We start from the raw sequence: 26,609 nt of genomic DNA on the forward strand, positions 1-26,609 counted from the left end.
TTGATAATAAAAACTAACTCCGCTCCAATATAGTGAAGTTTCAGAAATCCTCATTAGGTTTACTGTAAAGAGAAAAATTCCACTGGAGCATCAGATAGTCTTGAAATGCATTTCAGTGTTTGAACAACAAGAAAAAAAATTAAGAGTTCTAGCAATTTAAGAATTACATATTCTCCAACAACAGTAGCAAATTTTAAATTCACAAGCTTGCTTCAAGAAAGGAATACAAGACTTGCAGAAATCTTAAATTAATCCAGAATAAGAACAAGAGTAATTTTCCTTGGCTTTTAATTTCTTCCTTAGTTTAAGAGCTAAGGAATTGTGGGTTTTGTTCACTTAGTAGGGAAAAAAAAAAGGTAATTATTATTATTATTATTTTTAACTCTGATCTACCAAAAAAAAAAAAAAAAGCCCAGAGATTTGCAGACAATAAAATTTATTTCAATTCCATGCATTACGGTAGCTACAAGTGTACTCATATGAAACTGAAGGACAATAACTTCTGTCCATACAATGTAGCTGTAAGTTTAATGAATGGGAATTCCACAGTTACAAAGAAACAAAACAGAAAAAAAGCAACCAAAAAAAAAACCCCAAAACCCAAAAACAAACAAAAAACCCCCAAAACCCAGAAAGGGTGTATCTGTTTCAGTTCTGAGTTCTGTAAATTCAGATACAGTCACTTGACTGTGAACTTTTGGGAGAAGGGGTGGGCTTGCCACAATTATACAACTGAAAGTGTTCAAGGCCTTCTGAAGAAGCTCTGAATATACCTTTTTACTACTTCCTACTAATACTCTGGAAAATTAAAAAAAATAAAATAATTAGTTAGCTTTCATCCTGATCATTAGAATCAGGATGGCAATTGTAGACAGTCCACTTTAAAAGTGCAGCTAAATAGGGTTTAATTCTGCAGCTCCTTCAAGTTGTACTGAGAGTAACATTTATCCTGAACCAGTTTCACTTCTAATTTCCCAAGAAAAAAGTCACTGGTTCTCATAAGCTTACATTGCTTTTCGATATGCAAAAATTTACAGACTATGATTCCGACCCTCCCATATTTCAGTATGTGCAAACTGTTGGGGATTTAAATAGTCTTTCTCCCTTAGACAGAACTTTAAAACAGCAAGGATTATCCAGCCCTGTAAATTAAAGCCAGGACAAACTGAATAACTTACATAACTGGCACATTTTAATTGGCCCAGTTCTCCCACAAAATGCAGCTCTTACAAATATTAGTAGGCACTATTGCCACCAATTTTTATTTTTGCAATTTCACTGAATTACTGGTTGTTGGAATTCTCTGCAGATAAGAACTTTAAAATACTGGATTTTTATAAAGACAATATGTAGTCCTAGTCTTCAAAATTGACTGTGTCCAATAGTGATGTTAAGTCAACCTAAGTTTGCTGAAAATATGAATAAATGTAAAACCAATGTAAGTGCCACATTAGCACAAATGTTTTCAGTTTTAAGGATGCACTGAGCAAAGGAAAGGGGCAAAACTAATTATTTAAATTACAAACTCGGTCGAGTGCCTAATTGCCTCATTTAAAACTGTGCGTGTGGGGAGGCTGAGAAGTTTAGAAAAATCCAAGTAACCAAATGTCTAGGTTACTGGACGGTTAAAAAGCTAATGCAACTGTCTGGATAAAAAACATTATTCAAAAGCAATTCAAATACTGAAAAAGATTTCAAATTGAATAGTTTTTATTAACATGGTAGTCATCTTTTGTAACATGTGCACACACTCTGAATTATCTGCCTGGAAAAAAAAAAGGTCTTTATATGTCAGGGGAAATTAAACATTAAAAATCTGTTAGAATTTCATAATCATAGGCAATTATGTCCACATGACTACAAAGCTATTGCCGAATCTTTCCAAGGAAGCAGAATTTGGGAGAAAAAAAAATTTGGGGGGAAATTCAGTGGCATAGCAGAGCTCTCAATATGAGAAAGCTGACATAATGTGGACCTTTGCTGTGAAATTTGTCTTTGCAAAATATGGGGAGAAGTTTATCAATGGGCAGAAAATAAGAAGGCGGTGTGAAGTAGGCTTTTGCAGAGTCGATTTTCCTCACAGTATTATGCGGGGGTCATTGAGAAAAATGCTTAGTCCTTCTCTGGAACCAGTTTCAGAACTTTTCCAATTGCAATGGTCTTACCTAAACCAAGGAGACAAACACAACAGTTACATATATTGTGGAAAAAAATATGCATAATCTCTTAAGAACACAAAAGCTTTCCCCAGAAACACAGGCTGTCTAGTGTACTAGAAATAATACAGATAATAAATTTCTGTGTTGGATGATGAAAGCACCAGAATATTTTAAAAGTACAATAAAACAGTACATAGAAATAGTAAAGCCTGCTATTTTCATATTAGAGGTCATGGAAAGTGTGTTCTGTGTTCAGTTAAGCAGAACACAAAGCTGAATCCTTCTGCCAGATCTGTTTATTGCTTTTTAAAAGATAACACTTGTATCTTTTTGGTCTCTCAGTAGAGATACTATGGTATTTGTATTCTGGGTAGACATTCCAGGATGCATTAGGAAAACAGTGCTCATAATTTTTCAAATTCAGCCTTTTGTCTCAATAGTGCACCTTTCTGTAAATTATTCCTCTAACATACAACATACTACTTGATTCTAAAAAGAATTTCAACCAACAATTTATTTACTTTTTGCCGTTACACAAATACAGTAATTTCAACTAGATGTCAGCACTCTCATGCTTCATTGTCACACACAATCTATTTGAAATAACTGTGTTTTTGCAGGACTCTTACCCTCATCTCTTAAAGTAAAGCGACCCATCTGAGGGAAATCTTTGAATGTCTCAAGACAGATAGTTCCTGCTGTCCTTAAACGGGCAATGCATACTTGATCTTGTTTCACAAAGCGGGGCCGTGTCTTACTTTTTTCTCCTGTTTTTTTGTCCACCAAGCAGATTAAGGCCTGTAAAAGAGAAAATAACATTTATTGTTATTAATAGCTGTGAATGCTAAAGCAGTGGTTATTCCTTTCAAGACTCACTGCATAAAATAATAATCAATCATTATTGACCACACTTTTCAGAAGATCTATGCTAACAGCTACAGCCATTTTTGGAACTTTGCTTTATTAGTCACTCTAGAGATCTCTTCACTCCAGCAAGTACATTGACTAGATTCATATCACAACTTACTGTTATCTCAACTTCTTCAATACAGGTATGGATGTGCAGCACAGCATTGTAACCGGGGCAGATAATGGATTTGTGCTCAATTATCACTATCTGTAAGAAAAAAAAAAGTTCATTTCTCCTTTTCTTCAACTCATAAGAAAACAGAGAAACAACAAAATAAACAACTATATTAAAATGTTATTCAACACACAAGCATAACATCTTTAAATAAAAATTTAGAGATAAGTTGTTTTTAATATGAAAGTATAAAACTGAATAATTGTTTTGACAAAAATCTTGCTTTCTAGGTTATAGGTGTATAAAACTTAACTGAGATGTTACATTCAAAACAAACAACAGTTTTAAAATTCAGACCGATGATGTCAGAATATGTATGTAAGTTATCAGTTTAGAGATCTGCTAATAAATAAGAATTCTGAAATGAAACTTAAAACTGCTAAAAATTAGGTTTGGTGGAACAGGCAAAATATTTTGATGCTGTTTACCCACTTACATGGCAATCAAATGTTAATTATTCTACCTGAGCATCAAATGTGCGTCCAGAATGACACAGGTTGTTGGGGTCACAGAGAATAAATCCTGGCAGGATCTCTTCCTCTTCAATTCCCTTCAGTCTGATCTTTAGATTTTCACCTGGGGCTACTGAGTCAGTTTCTACATCATCAGAAAGGATTCCAAGAACTTCCACGTTATGCTTTAGGCAAAAAATGCATTTTCTATTATGAATATTTTAGTCTGGTACAAAATCACTTCAGTATAACAGCATTTCAATAAATATACTCATTATCGTTTAATTCCATTATATTCAGTTCTGTAAGCTTCAGAAAACAAAATATTTGAGTGACAAGTTCTTAGAATTCAAAGAAGTGTATTTATTCAAAAAGATTTTATTTCATACAATTCTGTATCATATGTTCAATAGAAAGAAAGCAGATTTCAAAAAATATCCACTATCTCTCAAAGTAAAATTTGTTTAAAATCTACTAAGATGTGAGAGGGACAATAGGTGCATGCTGTCAACTAAGGAGAATGCAACCTACACTGTTGTACAGTCATTACATTCCAAATGAAACAGTTTGAATATTAATATGATCCATGAAATCCTTCAATATCAGAATTCTACAAGATTTTGTTTTTATCATCTTCTCCAAAAAACAGATGCATGAACACCCTAGGAAGAAATCAAAATATATTTTCTTGATCTTTCTATATGCTGTAACATCTCTTCTGATTTTGTATCTATGTGTTACTAGCCAACATAAAACACAGGAGCTTTTTCAGAAAAAGTTCCTGATGCTTAGGTTAAATACTCATTAACTGCCAAAGCAATTAATAAAAGAAGAATGTCAGTAAAAACACTGGATATTTGCTGAATAGAAATTCTGTAATAGTTTGGTTAAATGCATTTATAATTTCTTATTTTCTCCTACTCAACCCCAAAACAACAAGCAGTAGTTTTACAAAAAGCTGTTGTCTGTTAAGTGACCTTAAGAAAGCTTAAGTAATCTTACGGAAGCTAACATATTTTGATTAAGAAATACCAGCTTTCAATTAGCTATAAATGTATTGTACGTTTGAGTATCATGACATTTTCTAGCAAACTACCTCAGTATATAGAGCTGGAAGAAAATACTGTACTTGAAGGGAGCATATAAACAGGAGGGAGAACAGCTGTTTATGAGGGTGGATAGTGATAGGACAAGGGGAAACGGTTTTAAACTGGGACAGGGCAGGTTTAGGTTGGATATTAGGAAGAAGTTTTTCCACACAGAGGGTGGTGACACACTGGAACAGGTTGCCCAAGGAGGTTGTGGATGCCCCATCCCTGGAGGCATTCAGGGCCAGGCTGGATGCGGCTCTGGGCAGCCTGGTCTACTGACCCTGTACATAGTAGGGGAGGGGGGGGGGCGAAACCCTATGATCATTGTGGTCCTTTTCAACCCAGGCCATTCTATGATGACAAATATTTCCTAATTGTTTAGATGAAGTGTCAGGTTAAATCAAGATGACAAATAGTTAAGAGCAAAATGTCCTTTTTTTTGGTAAGAAACCAAGAGAAACAAACACAACCATCAGTTGAGTAGGCTATACTTGTCTTCTCTATCTCCCAAACTATATTTTCAAATTCTTTATTTCTATATTCTCTTCAGGGCAACAAAATGATTCCAAATAGTAATTTTACATTAAGTAACAGCAGCCTACCTGCACAACCTACTCTTAACAAAAGTCATCCTTAGGTGTTTTGTGGGCCCTCTAATAAATGCAACATAAAACAGTTCAAATAAACTGTGTTGGTTTGTAGCGCAGTGATTCAGTTTACAAAGATGATATGAGTTATGAATGCTAAGGAAACAAATGACATGCATACACTTATGTATATATACGCCTAGGAATGTCAGTTGCTACTTGAGCACTTAGTTCTTCTCAACTGAATAGAAAATGTTCTGATTTAAAGTAGTAAATAAATATATTTAAGAATCAAGCTGTTTTCAGACTAAATGTTTTCTAAATATCTAAACTTTACCATACCTTGTTTGGCATCATCACAAGCTGTTGTCCTTTGCAAATTGAGCCTGATTCCAGCTTTCCAAGGACCACAGTGCCCATATCCTTCATGAGATTACATAGAAATTAAAAACATTCTTTTCTCAAGAATCTGCTTTATCATACTTACAAAAGTATAATTACTTAACCCTATGAAGTTATAAAGCACAGCAATATGTGGTGTTTTAGAAACTGTTCTCATGAAACATTATGGATTAAGAGTCTTAATTGTCAGTGACTTACTTCCCCCTCTGTCATTATTTCACAGTTGGAAACTGAAACATATCAAAGACAAAACAATAGCCTCTAGAAAAACAATAAATAGTCAAATTACTGCTTTCTGAAAATAAATCACTTATCTTTTCAATACTATCATTTTAATTTGTACCTTATATTTATCCACAATTGGCAGCCTGATTGGTCCATCAGCTGAACGGTTGAAGTTTGGCAAGTTATCCAGATATGGAATAAATGGTAATCCACTAAAGACAGAAGGCATTAGTTTTAATTATACAAGCACCCATCTATTTAAAAAAATACTGAGTGAAAAATGCAGTTTCACAAAAGGAAATATTTTCATATGTTATCATTAATCACTGTGCCCTCTAATAGATAGCTGTATCCATCATAACATCCCATCATTAGTGTTCACATTACCCAAGCTAACACGTTAACACCTAGAAAGTGCACGTACGTATGTCACATCTTGGGCATATTTTACACATTATTCCCTTGACAATCTTGCTAGATACACTTACTATGTTTTGAATATTCAAAACCCATCAGCTAGTTCCAAATATGATTTTTGTTAATATGTTTTAACTGCTATGAATAATACTGGAAAATATGACATCCAGTAGGTGTGGCTTGTCCCTAATTATAATACAGTTTCAAGCAAACTTCAAATCAATTAAAAAAATTACTCATCCTAGCAATGTGATCAATGCAGCATCACTGATAAATTGAAATGATATTAAGGCACTTAATTCCACAAAGCCAAAATTTAATAAATACTAATACTTTTACAGAATCTGCCAACTTCAACATTCTATGGCTTTTATATTCAGTTAATTACATGGGCTCTGTGTTCTTCCTCCCATGATTATATTTCCTGAAGTACTTCAGCCAATAATTCTTGAATGCAGCTGTAATATGCCAAGCTATACTTCCAGCTTCCACTGTAACATTTACTTTCATTGAAACGTAAACTCAAATAGTATTTGCAATACGTATTTGCAATGCAAGCCATTGAATTTAAGATACGTACATATACCAAGGACAGAATTCGGACTGTTCTTTAAGGTTTGCTCCAGTGAGTCCTGAGCAGGGCATGAAATGAATATCTTTTTTGGGATTAAAGCCAACTTTCTTCAAAAATGGCACCAGTTTCTCTTTACATTCCTCGTATCTATTGAAATGAGCAGCAGATCAAGATAAACTTGAATTTTTCAAACATGACATAATACCATGCTTAACAACAACAACATCAGCCTTATTTAAATTCTCAGCAGTTATTTTTTAAGTAGCAAAACTAGTAAGGCTTAGTGGCCTAATTACATTTTCTCCCCAGTCTTTCAGTACAACTTAGTAGTGCCCATTTCCCTTATTCTTCTGCTCCATAAAACATAATTAGCTTTCTCCCACTGACTAATTAATGGATGGATAAACAGCAACATATGCTAGATATACTTTTAAGTAAGCGGTACAGGCTAAGATACCAGGACAGACAAAGTAGACAGCTACTGAGATCATTCTGTAGGCTTTCACCCTACTGACGGCTTTCTTCCTTCCCATATTCTATACCATTTCACAAGACAATGCTGTTTCTCTCTATTACACTCGTTCTCTTTGGTTTCTGCTGAATTCAGTAATATCAAAAATTCTGGAAAGGTTGGGGCACACCCAAAACAGGACAATTGGCCATGCCTTACTCATTTAGTATGCCAAGCTGATGTTGTAAGGTTGCATAATCCTTCATAGCTTTCCTCAAAAACTTTCATGATTCTTGGCAGCATGACGAGTTCTCTGACAGCTATTCTTGTTGCAGGAAAACCTGTAACCTGTCACTACACAAACGTCTCTAGGGAAGCACTAAATTTTGCTTTTTACCAACCAGCTTAAAGAAACAAGACAGAAGCCTTAGAAAGACGTAAGTTTTGACACCCAGGAAAATTAAAGCTCTGTAATAACTTTTGAGCGTTAAGACAGAAAAGAACTCAATCCTTATTAATACAGTAATTTAAGTATCAACTTCCTTGTTATATTTTACTGGCCTGTATCATCGCAAGACTCCCTTCCTCCCTCCTTTTCAGACTGCAGTCATGAATCACTTAATATATTATTTGCTCATTCAAAAAGTCCTGAGACTATGGGTAGATGAATAGAAGGTGAACAGGATGACGCTGTTCTCACCAAACCTAAGCTAGGAGCTTAACAGACACATGGCCAAGCAATCAAGAACTGGCAAATTAAACTACAGAAAGCAAAATAATTTCCTCTCAGGTTTAGTATAAAGTTTCGAAGTTCCAAGAAAAAAAAAATAGGACACAAAATAAGTTAGAAATTAGTTTACTTTTATATCTTTTGATGACATTTTTATTTGTATTTTAAACTCACCTTTCATTACTCCAGTTTACAGTTGGATCATCCATTTTATTAATCAGAACTATTAAGTGTTTTACACCTGCTGTTTTTGCTAACATGGCATGTTCTCTTGTTTGTCCACCTTTTTCAAATCCAGTTTCAAATTCCCCTTTTCTTGCAGAAATAACCTAATTAAGAGTACATATTTTAATAATAAGCTCTACAGTTCTCTGGGTAGAACAACACACAATGGATATTATTACCTTAATCCAAAATAACTTTGGGTAGTCAAAATTGATAAAAGCTTGGAAAATATACTGGTATATTATCTGGTATATACTTAATATTATCCATCAGTTTCAGTGCCAATGTATATAAAAGCCACACAGCAATTGTGAATTATTTTAAAAAGCTCTTCAGTTACTCCAAAAGATACTTAAGATTTTTAAGTTTTGGCTACTTTACCAACCAAATGAGTAAACAGTAAGTCAAAAGCTTAATTCCACACTACACTACACTACAGAAGAATCTAATTTGCTCTTACCAGCACTGCAAGATCAGCCTGAGAAGCTCCACCAATCATATTTGGAACAAAGCTCTTATGCCCAGGAGCATCTAGAATAGTGAAGTGTTTCTTCTCAGTTTCAAAATAGGCACGACCTACTTCTACTGTTTTACCTTTGTCTCGTTCTTCTTGGTTTGTGTCTAGGGCCCATGAAAGATACCTACAAAAAACAAATATTGCTTTTATATTCATTTTTACTAAATTTAAGTATGAACATTTGGTTATAATTAAATTTCTTTTTTCCTTAACAATTCTTAACCATATACGCATTACCAAACTAAAGTATTTTCAATGCTAACAGTGACTTTTGTTGAATGTTATTTGAGTTTTACTGCCCAGTGCTAGCTGTACTGCACATAAACCTGTGCAATTCTGAACAACAGCTTTCAATTCGTAAGTTCTCCAGGTATGATCTAACCTCAAATACTACAGCACTGAGCTTTCCTCAAGTTTGAAAAACACTTCTGGATCAAACACAAAACAATTCCCCTTTTGAACATAATTAACTGTTCTGATTTGCAAGTTTTTTTTTTTTTTTTTTTTGCCTCAAAATTTAGCAGAAGTTGGCCGAAATAGATGTTGGAGTTAAGGTTAGACACATGAACTGAAGAGTAAACTTGCAAAAAAAAAAAAAAAAACAACAAGATTTTTATTTCAGGCATTGTGAAAGTCAATGACCAGAAAAGAGAGAATCAAAGTAATATTGACTAAGTAGTAATAATTGAACTGGCTTAAAAACATCATTATTTTCAAGCGTTAACTGCAGCTTATAAAAATCTTAAATTTGACTTCTCTATTGTCTGGATGATTTCTGAAGAGACAATGCTAACTCAACTGAGCAGTCATCAAGAGATGGAACATCAGGGACTATGTACCTCATAGACATCACATTCAGCTCAAGAGATTCTGGAGTCAAACCATGTACTAAATATTGGGAATTAGTTATACAATCATGCTCTTCCCTAGGTAGAAGCTAGTTTTTTGTTACTCACTGTAGTCTAGATAGTGAGCTAGATAGTATTTGGCTTGTAACAGTACACATGATCTTATGCATTGTAATCACGTTGTTGTAAACTATGGCCTATGTTTCTAGAAGATTTCAGCCAAGCTACAGGTTAAGTTTTTCCTCAGCTTACAGAAGTCAACGAGGAAACTAATGCATGGTAGCTGGATAACAAAGCTTATTTTGCACTTTTGTTTTTAAGAAACGAAATGTGTTTCTGAAATTTGAACTGCACTAAGGTATATTTATTTTTAAATCATAAAGTAGAATCGTTCAAATTTCAAGACTCTCAACATACAAAACAAGATCTTTGATAACAACAGATGTGCAATATTTTCTGTTGTATATCAGGATGCACTTTAAAGAATAAAATAGCATTCCAAGAAGGCACTCCTTGGTACTCTCTAAAAAATGAGAAAATCTGTGTCTAAGTTGCCCATTATTATTTAGGAATGTTCCAAAATATTCATTATCATAGCCAACTTCCTACAGGGGAAATTATGCTTGCCTGATTAAAAGTAACACGTCACCCTTTCTACCCCTCTACCTCTTACATATAATACAGTTAATTCAGGTCAATGCCCACTCCTAGAGAGTTCCATTGCTGCTCTCTTGCTAAGGAAGTTTTTGGCTGCTGCTGTTCCAACTCCCTGTTTCCCCTATGACAGCCAAAAAAATGAAAAGCTTCCTGAAGTAAAATCAATTTTCCAGGAGCTGTTTGACAGAACACAGGCTGCCACATGTACTCTGTCTGTGTCTGTGTGCATGTACAATAAGCAAATGAAGAAAAACACACCACAGACAAGACCCCAAAACCTATACATGACAGCATCATCATGCCTGGTGGAAACTTAAGAACACTAGACACCATGTGCTCTCTCATTTTTCATACAAACGTTAATGCCAAAACTATCCACTTGCTCTCTTCTCGTGATTCCTACACTGAGAACTTAGATCTCTGTCTTTTAGATCTCTCTCTGCTGTTTACAGGTGAAAGACACAGATTGAATAAACCCGAGAGATGTCTGAGAAAAGCATCTGCCTTGTATTCCTTTTACCAGACAACTAGGCACTGTTGTAAGATTAAAAAAAAATGAGAAAAAGAGGGAAAAAGAAGCAGCAAAACCTGTTTCAATGTGAATTGCACTGTTCAATATAGCCCCGGATAAAGTAGTACTGGAGGAAAACAAGTGGTTCCTCCCCTCCCAGTCCAAACCCATTCCAGCAAGAAGCAAGTCCTACAGGGACAGAGATTTAAAAAAAAAAACAAAAAACTCTCTCATTTTCATCACAGTGCAAAGAAAAAAAGCCCGCTATTATCTTCAGTAAGTTTCATACCAGGTTTCTCTGTTTTTTTCTTTAGCTTCCCTTTCATATTTTTCAAGCGTTCTTTTATCAACCATTCCTGTCAAATACCTAGGAAGGGGGAAAAAAAAAGTAATTTTACATAAATAGGAATGTAGTTCCAAATAGTTAAATAGTTATACTATTCCTACAGATTATTTTAAAGAATTGGATCAATCTGATGTGAATAGCAGTGGATTTTTTTCTCCACAAGAGGCCACATAACTATTTGTAGGAAGTACACCATCACTGCTTTATGGCAGATAAATATCTTTCGTAAGCCTAGTTGTTACTGTAGAACGTTTTACAAGTTTCGAAAAGGAACTACATCTGATATTTATATACTGGAGATAGGAAAAACTAAGTAAAATAATGAAATGAAACATCTCTAAAATTTAAAGGAAAATATTTTTTGTCTCGTTCTTTCTCCATATAGCAAATAATCTATTATTTTAACAGAAATATTACAGTTACCAAAACAGGTTGATGAGGAGCACACAGTTTTAAAACATCACAACATTCAGGTTTTTCACTCACATATTTCCAACTTATCTTCTAATAACAGTAATCTGCTTAGTTTACAATGGAAAAATCAGCAACAGTAAATAGAACATTAATGACAATGTTGGCATGCACCCTCTTCCTTCCCAGCCCCCTACAAAGTGATGTTCTGCAAAAATGAAAGACCACAGAAAAATTCCTACCAAAAAAACTAACAAAACAAAACCCAACCAACTGTTCAGGAACCTAACACATTGGTAGTAGTGTTAAGAACAGAAATTTCCTCATACACGGAGAGCAGACAATCAAATAAAGTGCTCATTTGCTCTTGTATGATCTACAAGGTTAAATGCAGCATGACAGTTCCAACATTCCAGTTTCATCAAAACAAAACAAGATGAAAATGCCAAGACAAAGATCTCCCTTTTTTGCTGAGAATATTATTTTAAAATCCTAGGAATACTTTGCATCAGCAGGATAGCATTTATTTCTTCATGCACCACATTCCATTTCTTGTTTTTGATAAACCATAAGATCGAGCTGCATTTATTTACTTAGATCCCATAAAATACTGCATTTTCTATGCACTTTTTCTAAAATAGACTTTTAAAATTACAATTTTAATTTTACATTTTAAATCCAATTAAATCTGATTAAAATCAAATTAAATCAAGTTAAGCCTGCCAATGTTAACACAGGGAATAAGCACTTTTTCTTTTAATTCTCACAAAAAGGACAATGTTAACAAGCACAAATAATTTAAAAAGCATAATGAAAAATAGTCATGTTCTAAAAAAAAAAAAGTAATTGATGGCCTTTTTCCCCAACTTAATAATGCATGCTTTTGCAGTTGCTTCCATGAACTAAAACTAAGGTTTTTTAATTTCAGCAGATCTAGCCTTCAAAGACAATAAACAAACACAGAGTGAAACTTTATCATAAAAATATTAGCCTGACGATTAAATTCAGAAAGAAAGTAACTTATTTGACTTAATGCATTTTAACTCACAAAACAGAACAGCAAATCTAAACATTTGAGTTTCCTTACATTATTTGTCCTCCAATAGTTGACTTGCCAGCATCTTAAACAAAAAAAAAAAGTTAAGTCATTCACAATTTAAAATAAAATTCCAGGGGAAAAAAAAAAAGAAAGCAATTATGAAGAAAGTCATCTAATTTGCTACCAAAGATGCAATTCCTAGATTTAATCCAACTGATTTTTTTAAGCATCTCTCAGTTTCCCTTTTTTCCATAAGTTAACTGTCAATTCATTTACATTAAATTTAAAAGAAAAAAAATCATGCTTTAATACATATCAACATAGCATCACTTGTAACCAAAGAAAACTAAACAAGCTGGGATCCAGCAAAAGCATGGGGAAAATACGTGCATGAAGCTCTTGCAAAACAACTTTCCTTGCTACCTTTCACCCTTTTACTAACTTCTAGAGGCTGCTCTTTATTTTAAATAGAGATGTACCTCTGACGAGGTATTTATATATGCACCTCACTTTTGTGCAACTTTGCTCTGAATTTACCTAAGGACTAAGTTACAACACTCAACAGCCAAAGTGGTAAGAGATTATACATTTGAAAATACAGAGCCCATGATTCAATAGTCCTTTAGTATTTTTGATATCACAAGATATTTCTTGAGCTCGTTGAAACTGTTTAATTGGGATATTACGCTACAGGTTTTAGGCTTGTATTAAGTTGATCTGTTGTTTACAGTTACGTAATTCTTATCTTCTGAAAAATAATTCCTAAATTTATTAACAATTATTAGTAGTAAGAACCTCCTGAAAACATTTATAACAAACAGAAAAGCAACACTGTTTTCTAACTCTGTCCTTTGAATCAGTATCACAGATTCCTAACTTGGGCACTCAGAAGAGCAAGTAGCTGAGAAATCATTAACGCAGACGCCATTGTGTCCAAGAGAACACAAATAAGTCCATCCTTGCCTCTCTACCCTGAAAGACCTACTTTAAATTATCTTCTTCCAAAACATATTTATTAGGATGAATGCTCCAATTAACCTCGAGGAAGGATGAATAGTTGTATCCCAAAAAAAAGCAGGATTCATTCCTAATCTTTCCAGATAATACACAATACAATACATTACTTCCCATCCTTACAACTTACCGACATGCCCAATGAATACTACATTTACATGCTCCTTTTTAGGAGCACCTGGTGGTGCTACCACAGATTTCGGTTTTGGCATTTCCTCCTCCTCTTCCATCATTTCCTGAGTGCTTTCTTCTGAAGGTCCTGCATCCACTACTGGACCACTTCCTAGTTCTGCTTCACTTGTTTCTTCTTTGTGTTCCCATGACTCTTCCGGGGACATCTCTGTCTCTCCATTTTCCACTAAAAATTAACCAAATAGATATACTCAACCAGATCAAGAAACTAAAAGGAATGACTACTGAGAACAGCCCCTACCCTCAAGAAGCAATCAAAGGATATTGATTATCAAGTCTGATAATGTCTTTTTTATGTTGAAAAGGCAGATGCTCATTTCTGAAATAGCTGTTACTAGAAGCTTTCACACAATCTTGTATGCTAACATCAGAAAACTGTTTCACAGGTATTAAGAGACCTGTTTTAACAAAGCAAAAATTTTATGGGGGGAAAAATTATCTGAAAATTAACACAGATATTCACGCTGGTCTGAATCCATAGAAAATATGTTTAGAAAGAAAAAGGGAGGGATAATGGTTTAGATTTTCCTCAAAAGCCATACAAATACAAGAAGAAAGATATTACTTTCATGTTCTGATTATTCATATTACTAACATTTTTCATTAATTGCCATTTCATATGTTAGTAAGACCATTCTGTAATGCAAAATGACTTCTTAATAAAACTCTGCTGCTTTTTCAATGTCATTCAACTGAAACTTTCAGTGAATACTTGTGGTCAGTTATCTCGTCCCTAATCTGAGCATAAGGACTTGATGAAAAATAGTAAGGACCAAGACACAAAGGCTCAGTAAAATACTCTTCAATTTTGTTTGCAATGATTCAGCAAGAAAACAATTGTGGTTATTTTATAAACCTATCATAGTGAAATGGAACAATTTTCATCTCACCAACAGATTCTGAAATTTCCATGTTAACAGCAGCATTTGAACCTAAGGGAAAAAAGAAATCGTTAAGCATATATATTTACCACAACAGTATCAAGAATATAGAATAATAAACTAATGAATGTGTAGTTCAGATGTTCGGGCACTTCCCTATGCTATTTAACACACCTTTATTCAGTTTTAAAAGTTCTGTTTCGTGTGATCTTTATGGCCTTCAACAAACCAGTTGGTCCTTATGTACCTTGCAGAGCCTGCTCTAACACTGTAAATAACCACTGACAACAGCAGTATGATGACAAGAATAATTAATTTTAGAAAGAGATTACATGTTTTCAAAAGTGAAATTCTTTGTAATATTTACATTAAGTTGTATTTAATGGAGCTTCACTGTGTTGTCAGAACATAAAAATTACCTTCATAAGAGGCCGTCTGCTCCTCTGGAGAAGTCTCTACTGGTAAACCTGCATAGAAAAAAAGCTTATTAAAGTACACTGTTGTAACCAATTTCCACACTTGTATACAGAAGACCATTCTTTCAAGTGTATTTCAAGACTGCTTCCACCCTGCAGCACTAAATATAGTCTCCAGGCACAAATACTTCCAAAGAATGCTCATTCTAAGTTGTAAAAATAATACACCAGTTCAGAAAATAGTTCCTTAGCCCTCAAAGATACACTAAAATAAAGTTTTATTTTAAAGGAAGCAATTTCTCTATTCACAGTATTATACCCCATCCATCCTTTTTGGGCACACTTGCTGGTTTAACTGTTAGTATCTAACTGATGTTTAGAAACATGAAAACCAGCTTGACTGTACCCAATGAAACGTGTTAGCAGTGTCACAGTGTAGGGAAAGGTTCTGCCAGCTTCACCTTATACGCATACCTACAATACTGTTCTGCCTCCTAAATTGTACATAAAGATTGAGTATAAGATTGAAACAAGCTAAGTAGAATAAATTATTAAGGTCTTCTGTAGAGTCACTAGATGATACATTCATACGCCTACTAAGTTTGCTTGTCTTCTTAAATACTCTAATAGCCACATTACCTGGAGGGACTTCTCACCAGTTGTATGTATCAAAGCCATAGATATGTTCTCTGGATGGATCATTCAACCTTCTCATGCACTCAATCATGCCACTAAACCATATGCTGAGATACAGCTAACTATTAAACCTACTAAGAGTGATATGCTGCCATTAACAGTGTCACCACCTGATGTTTTGGGACATCATTCCACACCATCAAGAGGTATTCTATAATTATCTCTAAAACCTTAATCTGTTTAACTTACTTATGGTATAAATTCAAAATTCTTTGAAGGAAAAAAAAATCATTTTTTACTTCAGCCATATGCCAAATACCAAATTCATATCTTCTATTTAACTGTACTCATCAGCTTTCCTTCAGTTCTACTATAAAAGCACAGATCTTACGGCATTACTTGCTCTATATCTATAATGGGACATACAGTGAAAAAAAATCCCCTTAATAGAACAAAAACATGCAGAAAAGGACCTGATTCTAAGCCTCTTTGCTTTAGCACTGTTTGTGCATTTGTTGCAGATTTCTATAAACTGGAGCAATACTGAAAAGCTGGAAGAGATCCAGATGACAAAGCTTGCAGGCTGGGTGAATGTGGGTCAGAGCATAACACGCAGTGAGCAGCAGCAGCAGAAAGGGCACAGCAACATAGAAGAAACCGTTCAGAGCAAAGTTCCCCACACTCCTGTTTCATACCATTCATTATCTGCACACCAGAGTACCAGTGACACAGGATCAAAGCTTTAAAAGAATGATTTGACACAATAAGTAAAAGCGGGAGAGTAGACTGTCTTGAGATTCCTTGCAAGAATTATTATTACCATTTGAGAACTGGGAAAAATCCAAGTCCCACTTGAGCATGGTAAGCAGGTGGCACAGGATTTAAGTATGAACATAAGGCCTATGTTTTGCAACACTTTAAACCATCACTGGCTAATTTCACACATGCAGAACTACTTTCATTACAATGTAATTTCAGCAAGCCCCTGATTTTACTCCCAAAGTTTCTGCCTAGTGAAAAACTTGTTACATGACACTGTTTGTGTACTTGTTCTCAAAGAGAAGCTCCGCAAGTAGTTAGTTTCATTCTTTTGGATAATAGCATCAGTCAACAGCAGCATTCATAAAAAGTTTCAGTTCTTATTTTCTGGCTTGTAATCCAACAGGCATTCAGACTAATGGGAGAACATTTGTTCATAAGCAACTGAAACAGGAAATTGTTAGCTTAAAAAGGATGGGAATGGAGTTCATGCTCTTGAGGAGAAACACTCCTGAAAGCATGTCCATCTGTTAATTTTCATCACCTAAGCAAACTAGAAAAGTGAATATATTTTGTATATGGATGCCATACAGTACTAACGCCACACAGAATCCAGGGACAAGACCAACTCCTCACTGCCATAGCCACTGATTAAATTCTGGTCACTTTGATACATAAAGTAGCAGATGTTTTACAAGAGGACTCAGACTTGCATAAGATATACACTGCTCCTTCAAAGCAGGAAAGGAATACGAACTGCTCTCAAAGAGTTCATTGTGAAGAAATCAAGTAAAATAGGACTAATCAATTTCAAAAAGAGCAGGTATTAAGTGATGAAAAGAAACACCCTTCATTAATTTCTTACTTCTGCTAAAGAATTTGAGGTTAAGGCAGGTTATTCTAGGCACTGGTACATCGCAAACAAGTTTAGAACAGAAAAATCTGAGTTTAAAGTTTCAGATTTGTCATTTGCTCTGTGTGGAAATGACCAAATGCCCTGAAGTATGCTTTAAGACAAATCACTCCCCAAAGAAGGCATGCAGCTCTACTTAAACAGCTGGGTTGCCAGACTGCACTCTTCATCTTCGCATCAGCCCTATTGCACATGTAACTACTCAGGCAAAGAAGAAGCTGGGCTGACCAAAAACTGAACTACCCCCCCAGATCCACTAGCTTCTGGGTGCATCTGTTCTCCAAAACAATTTATCAGCTCGTAAACGAGCACTGCTGTTGCCACTACACAGCAGACAGAACAGCTCTCTCAATAATTCAAGGAAAAACGTTTGACCTTTAAGTTCTGAAACAGTCTAAGGAACATTTGGATCATGGGGGAGGGAGAGGACAGACAATAATTTGGATCTAGTTGAAATAGGCTTACTACCTAGGAGTCAGTGCTGGTTTACAGCATGAGAAGATGACCAAACCCCACACAGTCCCTGCAGCAAGATGTTTTTGAACAAGTTTAGAGGACTGGAGTAACCTTGCTAATTTCCCCTGGGCAGTAAAAGACATTGTAACAATACCTTTAAAGATAAGGGAAACTGCGGAAAGTTTCAAGCAACCCTTGGAACTTAGTCCAACTTCTCCAGTACTCTCATATAGATATGCAAAGTTTTAAATTTTTGCATTTTCTAACAACTTTTAAGGTTAATACAGTTTATGGTTGTTATAAAAATATTCTATACAGCAAATGGAACACAAAAATCTAACATTTTTTCATGAAGCTTAACAATTCTAGATTCTCACCTGTGAGCATAACTCAGATAGGATTCTCATCATGTTAGTTAGATTCAACATGCAGCTTGTGTGAAATGTGGCTTCAAAGTCATTACATGTCTTAAATGATATGAAATTCTAAAGTTAAGTAATGTTTCAAATTCTTGGATTTATGTATGGATAACAACACTCCAATTTTATGCAGCACCCTCCATACTCCATCCCTCCTCAAACTCTAAGTCAAGAATGACTGTTGCATTTATTGTTCATCATGTTACAAGAGGTGAGCAGTTTTATCTTTAGGCCTCTTGAAAAGACAAACTCCCAGGGTTCTGATCAAATCAATGCTTAAAGTAAAAGCGTTGTAATTATCTACTGGTAGACCAAAGTTGCATTTATCTATAGGTAGACCATTAGACTTCATGCAATTCAGGGTCTAGTCAGAACAAGGTATTTTTTTTTTCTTTTAAACAATATTCACTGAAGCAGTATGCATGATCCTAAAAATGAGTTAAAAATCGCATCATTTTTACAACAGGATGATTTCTCTCTTTAAAATACAGTTGAGGTCCTCCAAAAAAAACTCTACAAGAATTCACTTTTAAGTAATTTGCTTCTGTGCATAGCTGAACTCAGCTCTCAGACTTCTGTTGCAGGAGAGTTAAGAATCCAGGCTGGTACTATCAATACAGGATTAATTAAATGGTTTGTACAACAGAACAAAGAGAGTGGAAAAACAAAGCAAACGCAGAAAAAAAGAAAACCACAAAGAGACAAATTCAGTTTGAAAGAAGTCTTATCTACAAGTCTGAGACTATACAACAATTTTGTTGTTGTTCCAATACAGGCAACAAGTCCCTTCCCAGGAATTCCCAGAAGGCTACAGATAAGAAATATATTCACCTTATGAATCCCATCACCTTTTGCACTTGTGATTTGAATACCTGAGTTCAGTATGTATTTACAAAATAGTCATATCATCACAAAAACTTTCATGAATTACATTACAGATGCTTATTCCCCACTTACAGAAAAAAGAAAGGAACGGATTAATATCTGTAAATATCCACCACAGTAAAACTTAGAGTTCCAAATCAAACCTACAGAGGAGAAGAACCAGAATGAAAGAGATTCTTAGTTTTAAGAAAACCCAAAAGATATTCTAAGCACAAGTTCTAGAGCTAATGAAATATTTCATATTAAATATTTTAAAATACACAGAAAGATGTTCAGGAGTTCATTGTAATTCAGGCAGTTGTTTTCTAAGTTCATTTACATACAAAGTTACTTTTTTCTCTTCTCTGACTTGCTTCATATAGTAAGACCCCACTTGAGCAGGAGACAGTTTTGTCTAGCTCTTAAAATGAACCAGTATAAGAGCAGTTTTAATAGTTTTAACATGACTTAGTAATATTCATTTAAGAATACCACTTGTTTTGTATTCATATGATTTTATTACATACTAGCTTATTAGTAGAAAACTCACCTTTTTCCTTCCTCAGTGAGGACACACACCTTAAGTTCATCTTATACAAAACCAACATGCTTCTTCAGAACTGAGTCTAAGAAAGCTTATGGTGATTTTCAAGATAAAGTGAAAAATAAAGTTTCTTTGCAGACAAAACTATCTGTGCTGAACTGACATATTGATTTCTCAGACAGTCAAAAAAAAAAATCAAGCTCTCAAACTACTTAACGTTTCTACTCTTTCATGAATATATCTCAAAACCTGTAGGAATAGAACAAAAAACCCTGCATATCCCATGGATTTTCACCAAATTAAACTCAGGTCTTAAGATTTATGCATACAAGTTGCACATTTCAGTATTGAGTCACCTGTCCTAAGCTAACTTTTGTAGTGAAATTGTATCGGCTTCATTTTCATACACCCCTCTTCGTCATACATGTCACTGATCAAACACTGTCAGTTTTATTCCTTCACAACAAAATCACCTTTCTGTCTTGCTTCAGACAACTACCTGCATCTCTTGCTTGTATGTGCTGCATCATAAAACTGGAGAAAAACCACAAGATTTAGTAAAATTGAACTTCTACTAGAATGAAAAAAAATTATTCCAAATTATTTCTGTGTGCACTTTGATAAAATAGCCAAGTTTTAAGATAATATGATGCTTTTCAACATATTAAATCAGTAAGCTACCTCAGGGTGCTAGAGGCATGGTCAGCAGACCACGTGCAGACTCCAGGACAATTCATCTAATCCACAGCCCAGCTCCTAGCAGTTTGCCTTTTACTGGAGTCATGCAAAGGCCACAAGCCTGATGAGTTATTCCAACAGTAACAACGCAGTGCTGGCTACCTGCCTGCAGACAGCTCAGATGCAGACAACCCACACCAGTGTGGCACCCTAACCATACCACATAAGTACAATATACCTGGTAATCTTGTAAGGCAGTGCCAAGACATACAGCCTTTTTCTATGCTGACCACTGTGAAAGAGGCTATGCAAGTCAGCCATCAAGAGAAGCTGATAAAGGACACCAATGCTCTAAACAGTCTAGCAGTGACATAACTCTAGACTTTTTGTTTTAATATGTATATATAATTTATATCATGTCTTCGTATTCAAATGATAGCACTAAATTTCATTCATATAAACAGTTCAAGTTTACAATTATGAGCTAATAACACTAGTGTCACCAGTTCCCTATATGCGAGGAAATTATCAGTATATGGCTAGACGCTGGTAAGCCATATAAAACTTGTAATCCATTTAATGCTCCTAGAACAGTGAACTATTAGTTTTAGATAAAAAAAGCTTTCTTAGTCCAACTCCTGGCTCCATACAGGACCTCCCAGAAATCAAACCCTAATGTCCGAGAGCACTGTCCAAATGCTCCTTGAACTATGGCAGCTAAGTGCCATGAACAATGCCCCTGTTCCAGTGCCTGACCACCCCCCAGTGGGGAACCTCCTCCTAGAACACAAAATAGGGCAAAGCAAGGCATCACCAATTTGGAGGTAATTCCACCCTACTCTGGAAATTACAGGCTTCATAACTGGAGCAGGAGATACTATAGGTCCTTTGTTTCTGGTTTTAAAAAGGAAAAAAATAAATAAAGAAAGAAAAAAGTATTAATGTTCCAGCTAGCTACAAAGTAAAGAAAAATGGGAGCAGGGAAAACCTTGAACATAACTATTTCAAGAGCAACCTTTGCAAATCAATATTTACAGGCCTGAGAAGATTTAGAGTGTGAAACATTCTAAGGGGCATTGAATCTTTAACCATGCGTCTGCTTTGCTAAAGAGAGTAGGTGCAAGTTGTCTAAACTAGTCATTACTGAATGCATTCAGAAATCTGCTTGAAGTGGTCAATGTAACATACATGTCAGCAGAAGCAGTAGCACTATAACCAAAAGGCTCAATGTTTTCCTTCCCTACACCAGCTGTTACATTATATATCTTCTTGCTTCCCTTACAGTTTTAATACTGACACTTTTTCCTTAGCATAAGCATTGCGTACTGCATTGAACAATTTAGGTTGGAAGGGACTCTGGGAAATCTTGTTCAGTCTTCTGGTTCAAGCAAAACCAGCAGCAAAGAGCAGAAAAATGACATGTAAAAACTAACAGAATAAATAAAGCCCATGCAAGGGAACTGCAATAGATTTTACCAGAAGTCCCATACACATTCAAGTACCATAACAGAAACATAACCACAATAACGTAAGTTGATGCTGCATTGTCAGAGATGTTTCATTTGGATAAATTTTGCTTGGATTTCGTGCACGAGAAAATGAAAGTGTTAATAATTCAAGTGAGAAAAAAAGTGTTGCAACTGTTCCCTTGTGCCTTAATACAGAATCAAACAAAAGTGCGATAGTATCTTACATTGATCTACAGCATTAATAAAGTATAGCAAGAATAAGTCACAGAAGAGCAAAGCTGCAAGGTGCAGCTGTGATCCGGAATGTTTAGAGGCATTAACACAATCATACTATCATTTTATTAACTATCACACCTTGGGTTAATTTAGTTGAGCTTGCTAGTCCAGCAAAAGCTTTCCTAAGAGAAGCCTACCTAGAAGCATAATTTGTCCAAGATGTTCTTGATGTGATTCACTGAAAGGCACTCTGTGCTATCTGTTGCAAACAAAATTTGAAAGCCTCTATTTCACATTTCTGATGGAAGTCCCAAAAAGACTTTAAGCAAATGAGTTTTGACACAGTTTGATAAAAGCAGGTCCTCACAAATACAACATTTGAACATATTTTTAAAGATACATTCCTTAGGTTCAGAAATTTAAACAATATACTCTTTTTGCTTATAATCAAACAGTAATTTACTTCTAAACTGATTCCGAAACTATCTGCATGCAGAAGTTACATTAGCAGTAAGCACTGGTCAGATTTTCTCCCTAGCACACGATTTACTATCAAAAGAAAGCACAGGAAAAAAACCCATAAAATTTGAAATGTAGGCATCAGAAGCTTCCTAACTTTTAGGAAAGCAGTGTCTTGTTCCCTGAATGGTTTTTCTCTGAACATTATTTCAGACATAAGTAACAGGATTATTAGATAAATTACTAAAAATATGAACTTACTGGGTGTAAAAGAAACACTATGACATAGAACAGCCAGATAAGTGAAATCAGTTCCGTGGAATTTTTCTACATCCGGTGCTATTACTGCACATTGACCTTGATCTACAACACCCTTTGAATTACAAAAGAAACAACATCTCAACACAACTCAAAAATCTCAGCAAGAAGAAAGTTCTAAGGAGAAAAGTGTTACTAAAACTTAGGTTCAGGCCACTTAAGCTGACCAATAGTTATCTAGATTCTTCTTAAGAAGAACCCATATCTGAATTCTTAATTCAAAGAAGTATTTCTACAGTCCTCAATACAGGTAATAAATATTTTTTTCCCCAGAAGGTAATAGAGAAGGCAATTGCCTACAGAAGCAAAAGCAAACTGGATTGCTGAAAAGTGACCTATTATTATACAATGGTGCTGAATATGTTGTCCTGACTTCTTTCCAGAGCCAGCTCCACGTAGTTCTCCTAGCCAGGAAAGCAGTTGTCACTTTCTACAAACACCTGTCAGGACAAGCCTGTCAATTACTTTAACTGGGTACATCAAACCTGAAAAAAATACATAGCAAATATAGTACTCCAGTTAAGAAAAACTGATTTATCTTACTTATTAATGAGACCAGAGAAGAACAGCAGATTTTTGTCTACTTAACTTCAGGGACACTCAAGTCTAATTATAGAAAACTAAAATTCTGAACCTCAAAAGAAGAAATAGAAGCAAGTTGAATTCAAATCAGGTAGATCACAGCACTATATAGGAAATGCACTCTTCAACTACGATTAAAAGAAAAGCTACACTGATCACTCCAGATAACCAACAAGCTTTCAGTAAAGTCATCCTTAGTCTCTGACAAGACAGAAACTTACCATAAGCCTTTTAAGTAGCAAAAGAGGGGAGAAAATTAAAGCATGAAGAAATAAATACAATGAACTGGTGAGGTAGTTCAAATCCTATGAAAAAGCTGGAACTCTTTGGAAAAAAAAGCTTTACAGAGTGGCTGAAGGAAAAAAAAAAGTTCTCCTAACGTTCAAAACTCCAAAAGAGTTTTCAGTCAAAGCACTGATTACAAAGCTAAAAAGACTTAGATGCAAGGTTGGCTAAAAACACACACAATAATTAAATATTACTTAAAGCTGAATCGCATGTTTAGAACAGCCTCAAACTTCCTGCTGTACCTTTACAGTGAACCTTACACACCAGTGGAACTTAACACACACGTTTATAACAAAAGGATCCAACAGTCTATCCAAGGCTTCTTCAAAGCATATTTTAATACACTGACATATTGTCTGCCCACATAGAACATAAGCTACATTTCTCAATAAAGATCAGGAATGCTTAACAGCTGTAAAAAAACCCCACAATCAATGTTTTCTCTAAAACAGAAAAAGGGTTAATGTAACGTAAATTTTAAAGGATCATATGTGAAAGTTACAGATTTCAGCTATCAACATCAGCTGAGTGTAGATCCCAGTGAGTGCCAGACTAACTCACATACTAATCAGCAAGCAATAAATGACAGGCCATGGTTAACATAAAATCATAACAAACAGTGTAACAAGTAGCAGTTTTAGTGAAATAAAACTACTGGAATCAATATCTAAAATATGAGCTTATTCCAAACTGTATCAGGAAGGATACAGAAAGATTCTAGGGAAAAAACAAACAAACAAGACACAACACAGGAAAGTGTGAAACTGCCATACTCAACCAGGCCGCAAACTCCTTAGCTGCAAGTGTGACACTGAAATATCGCCACAAAACTAACCAGCACATCTGATGTCTTCAGTTTGGAGCTGGACATTGAAAAGGAGCTCCCCTTAAATTTCCCATATGCAAAGTAAACCTAGTACTAATGCTGTCTTCATATCCCTTCAAAATTAAAAGCTAGGCGAATTACAAATCCTTCCACTGACAGAGGCCAGATGGACAAACCTCCATTCCTTCTGAGTGATTTATCAGCTTCATGTTAGAATACAGTTAGCTACTTGATGTGATCTTCAGAAAGACATTTAAAATGTGCCTGAAACATTGGTGGCAGAAGCAGTGTAATTTCCCAGTAACACTACACATATTACCATCAGAATCATCAATCACTCTCTCTAGAGGTTGAGGAAAATAACCGCTGTGTGGCTCATTCTCACCATGGGTGACCCTTCGCAAGTGAAAGCAGGCAGGACGAGGCACGGGGCCCTGCGTACAGAGCACAGCACCCTCACCAGGGCTTGCCCTCCCGCAAGGTCCACTCTGCTGTACCACCACGCCCTGCGAAACCCTCCCCAAGGCCCCACAGACTTTGGGGACGGGCGGGTGGCCTCCACCAGCCTCTCTACAGCATACTATCGCCCCTCCGGCCAGACAGAGCCACATGACGCCCCTTGCAAAGCCCTTCTCCTGCGCAAGGCTCTCTAACGGACGAGACTTCCCCCACCCCTGGGGCACTCCGGGCCTAGCACTGCCTTCTGACCCCCGCCGGGCTGCGAACCACCTTCCAGGCCAGGGCAGCGCAGCCTAGCCTAGCCCGGCTCCCTCACACTCCGGGGGCTCCGCGCCGCCCTCCGGTCCCGCGTAGCCCTTCCCCTCTTCCCCCGCACCGGGCCCGGCAGCCGTCGCCCCGCGCCCTTCCAACGTGGCCCCCATCCCGCTCACCGTGAGGCGGTGGCAGGCCAGGCGGAGGCGACGGCGGCGGCAGGCCGGGCGCCGGCGCCCCTCTCAGGAAGGACGGCACGAACTCGGCGGCGTGGACGTTGGGCACGAAGGGTTTAGCGTTGACGTTCAGCTGCCGGCTGAACGCCGCCCCAAGCAGCTCCTGCTGGGCCTCGGCCTCCACGGCCGGTGGGGCGGAACCTGAGCTGGCGCCGCTGCCCGTCTCGATGTCCGCCTGATCCCAACAGTCAGGAGCCGAGTCGCTGCTGCTACCGCTCCCGTTCGCCTCCATTTTGTGGCTGCCCCACAAGCCTCTGCGGCCCTGAAGCGTCTCCCAGCGTCCGGGGTAAGAGGGAAGCCGGCGGCGGCACCGACTCAGCACTCGCTCTGCCGATTCCGCGTGTACTCCACCGCCCCGACGCACAGCTTAGTATGGCCTCCCGCAGTTGCCGTATCCCCTTCTTCCGCCCTCCCCTGCCGCCATTTTAGTAGTTTTTAACTGCTCAGGGCCTCGTCCCACAGTACGGACCAGGACGAGTGCGTGAACTGCAATGCCCGTCGTGCATTGCGCCAGCACCACCTCCCCTGAAAAGATGGGAAATGTAGTTATCTGCGTCTTCTACGTACTCAGAAATCACGCTTCCCGTCAGCCTTTGCGCTCGCCTTTCGTTCACGTAGTCTCCGCCTGCAGTTTCTGGAGAGATGGAAGATGTAGTTGGCGCGAAAGTCTCAGCAGGGCGAGAGCTCTGTACGTACGCCAGAAGCCCTGGCGCCACCATTCTCTCAGGAGGTGCTTGTGGCTGCTCCGCGGAACTCTGGGAAAGACAGTTCGAAAATGCTGCTGGGAGTAGCGATCACGTAGGGCGCTGCGTTGTAGGGGAGAGGAGCGTGTCCCGGGCGCTCCCAAGGGCTCTGTGCACTGCGGCCGTCGGTGTGGCCGGGCTCTGTTTCCGTCTGAGCTCCGGCCCCGCAAAGCTGACTTGTGGGGCAGGTGAAGGCACACTTCAGCAACAGTGCCTTAAAATCATTCAATGCTTTAAAAAAAAAAAAGAAAAGAAAAAGAAAG

At 36.8% G+C, this 26,609-nt stretch overlaps 2 protein-coding genes across 35 annotated transcripts in view; one reads left to right on the plus strand and one right to left on the minus strand.

Annotated features, from left to right (window-relative positions):
* Window positions 1-419: 419 nt before the first annotated feature.
* On the minus strand, window positions 420-26,369 carry GSPT2 (G1 to S phase transition 2). Of its 3 annotated transcripts, none has more exons than XM_015294247.4 (15): window positions 26,171-26,369; window positions 15,233-15,280; window positions 14,823-14,864; window positions 13,871-14,098; window positions 12,775-12,808; window positions 11,220-11,297; window positions 8,858-9,038; window positions 8,347-8,501; window positions 6,998-7,138; window positions 6,119-6,212; window positions 5,716-5,796; window positions 3,707-3,880; window positions 3,187-3,276; window positions 2,789-2,957; window positions 420-2,165 (listed from the first exon to the last, which is right to left on the minus strand). In XM_015294247.4, the coding sequence occupies exons 3-15, from the start codon at window positions 14,842-14,844 to the stop codon at window positions 2,113-2,115; spliced, it is 1,500 nt and encodes a 499-aa protein (XP_015149733.1). In that variant the 5' UTR covers window positions 14,845-14,864; window positions 15,233-15,280; window positions 26,171-26,369; the 3' UTR covers window positions 420-2,112. The 3 variants fall into 3 exon arrangements, with proteins under 3 accessions (XP_015149733.1, NP_001129149.1, XP_046756647.1); NM_001135677.2 differs by lacking the exon at window positions 26,171-26,369 and adding an exon at window positions 25,547-25,947; XM_046900691.1 differs by lacking the exon at window positions 26,171-26,369 and adding an exon at window positions 25,042-25,154.
* Window positions 26,240-26,609, plus strand: part of SNX29 (sorting nexin 29) — a 91,849-nt gene continuing 91,479 nt past the window's right edge. For 22 of the 32 annotated variants that reach the window (XR_006931494.1, XR_006931493.1, XR_006931496.1 and 19 more), the window contains exon 1: window positions 26,240-26,291. The gene's annotated coding sequence lies outside the window, so the exon portion shown is untranslated. Of the gene's footprint in view, window positions 26,535-26,609 lie in introns of all 32 variants that reach the window. The other 10 variants (XM_046900912.1, XM_046900916.1, XM_046900924.1 and 7 more) reach the window with 2 other exon arrangements.

This window comes from Gallus gallus, chromosome 14 (genome assembly GCF_016699485.2).
Source record: "Gallus gallus isolate bGalGal1 chromosome 14, bGalGal1.mat.broiler.GRCg7b, whole genome shotgun sequence".
Taxonomy (NCBI): Eukaryota; Metazoa; Chordata; class Aves; order Galliformes; family Phasianidae; genus Gallus; species Gallus gallus.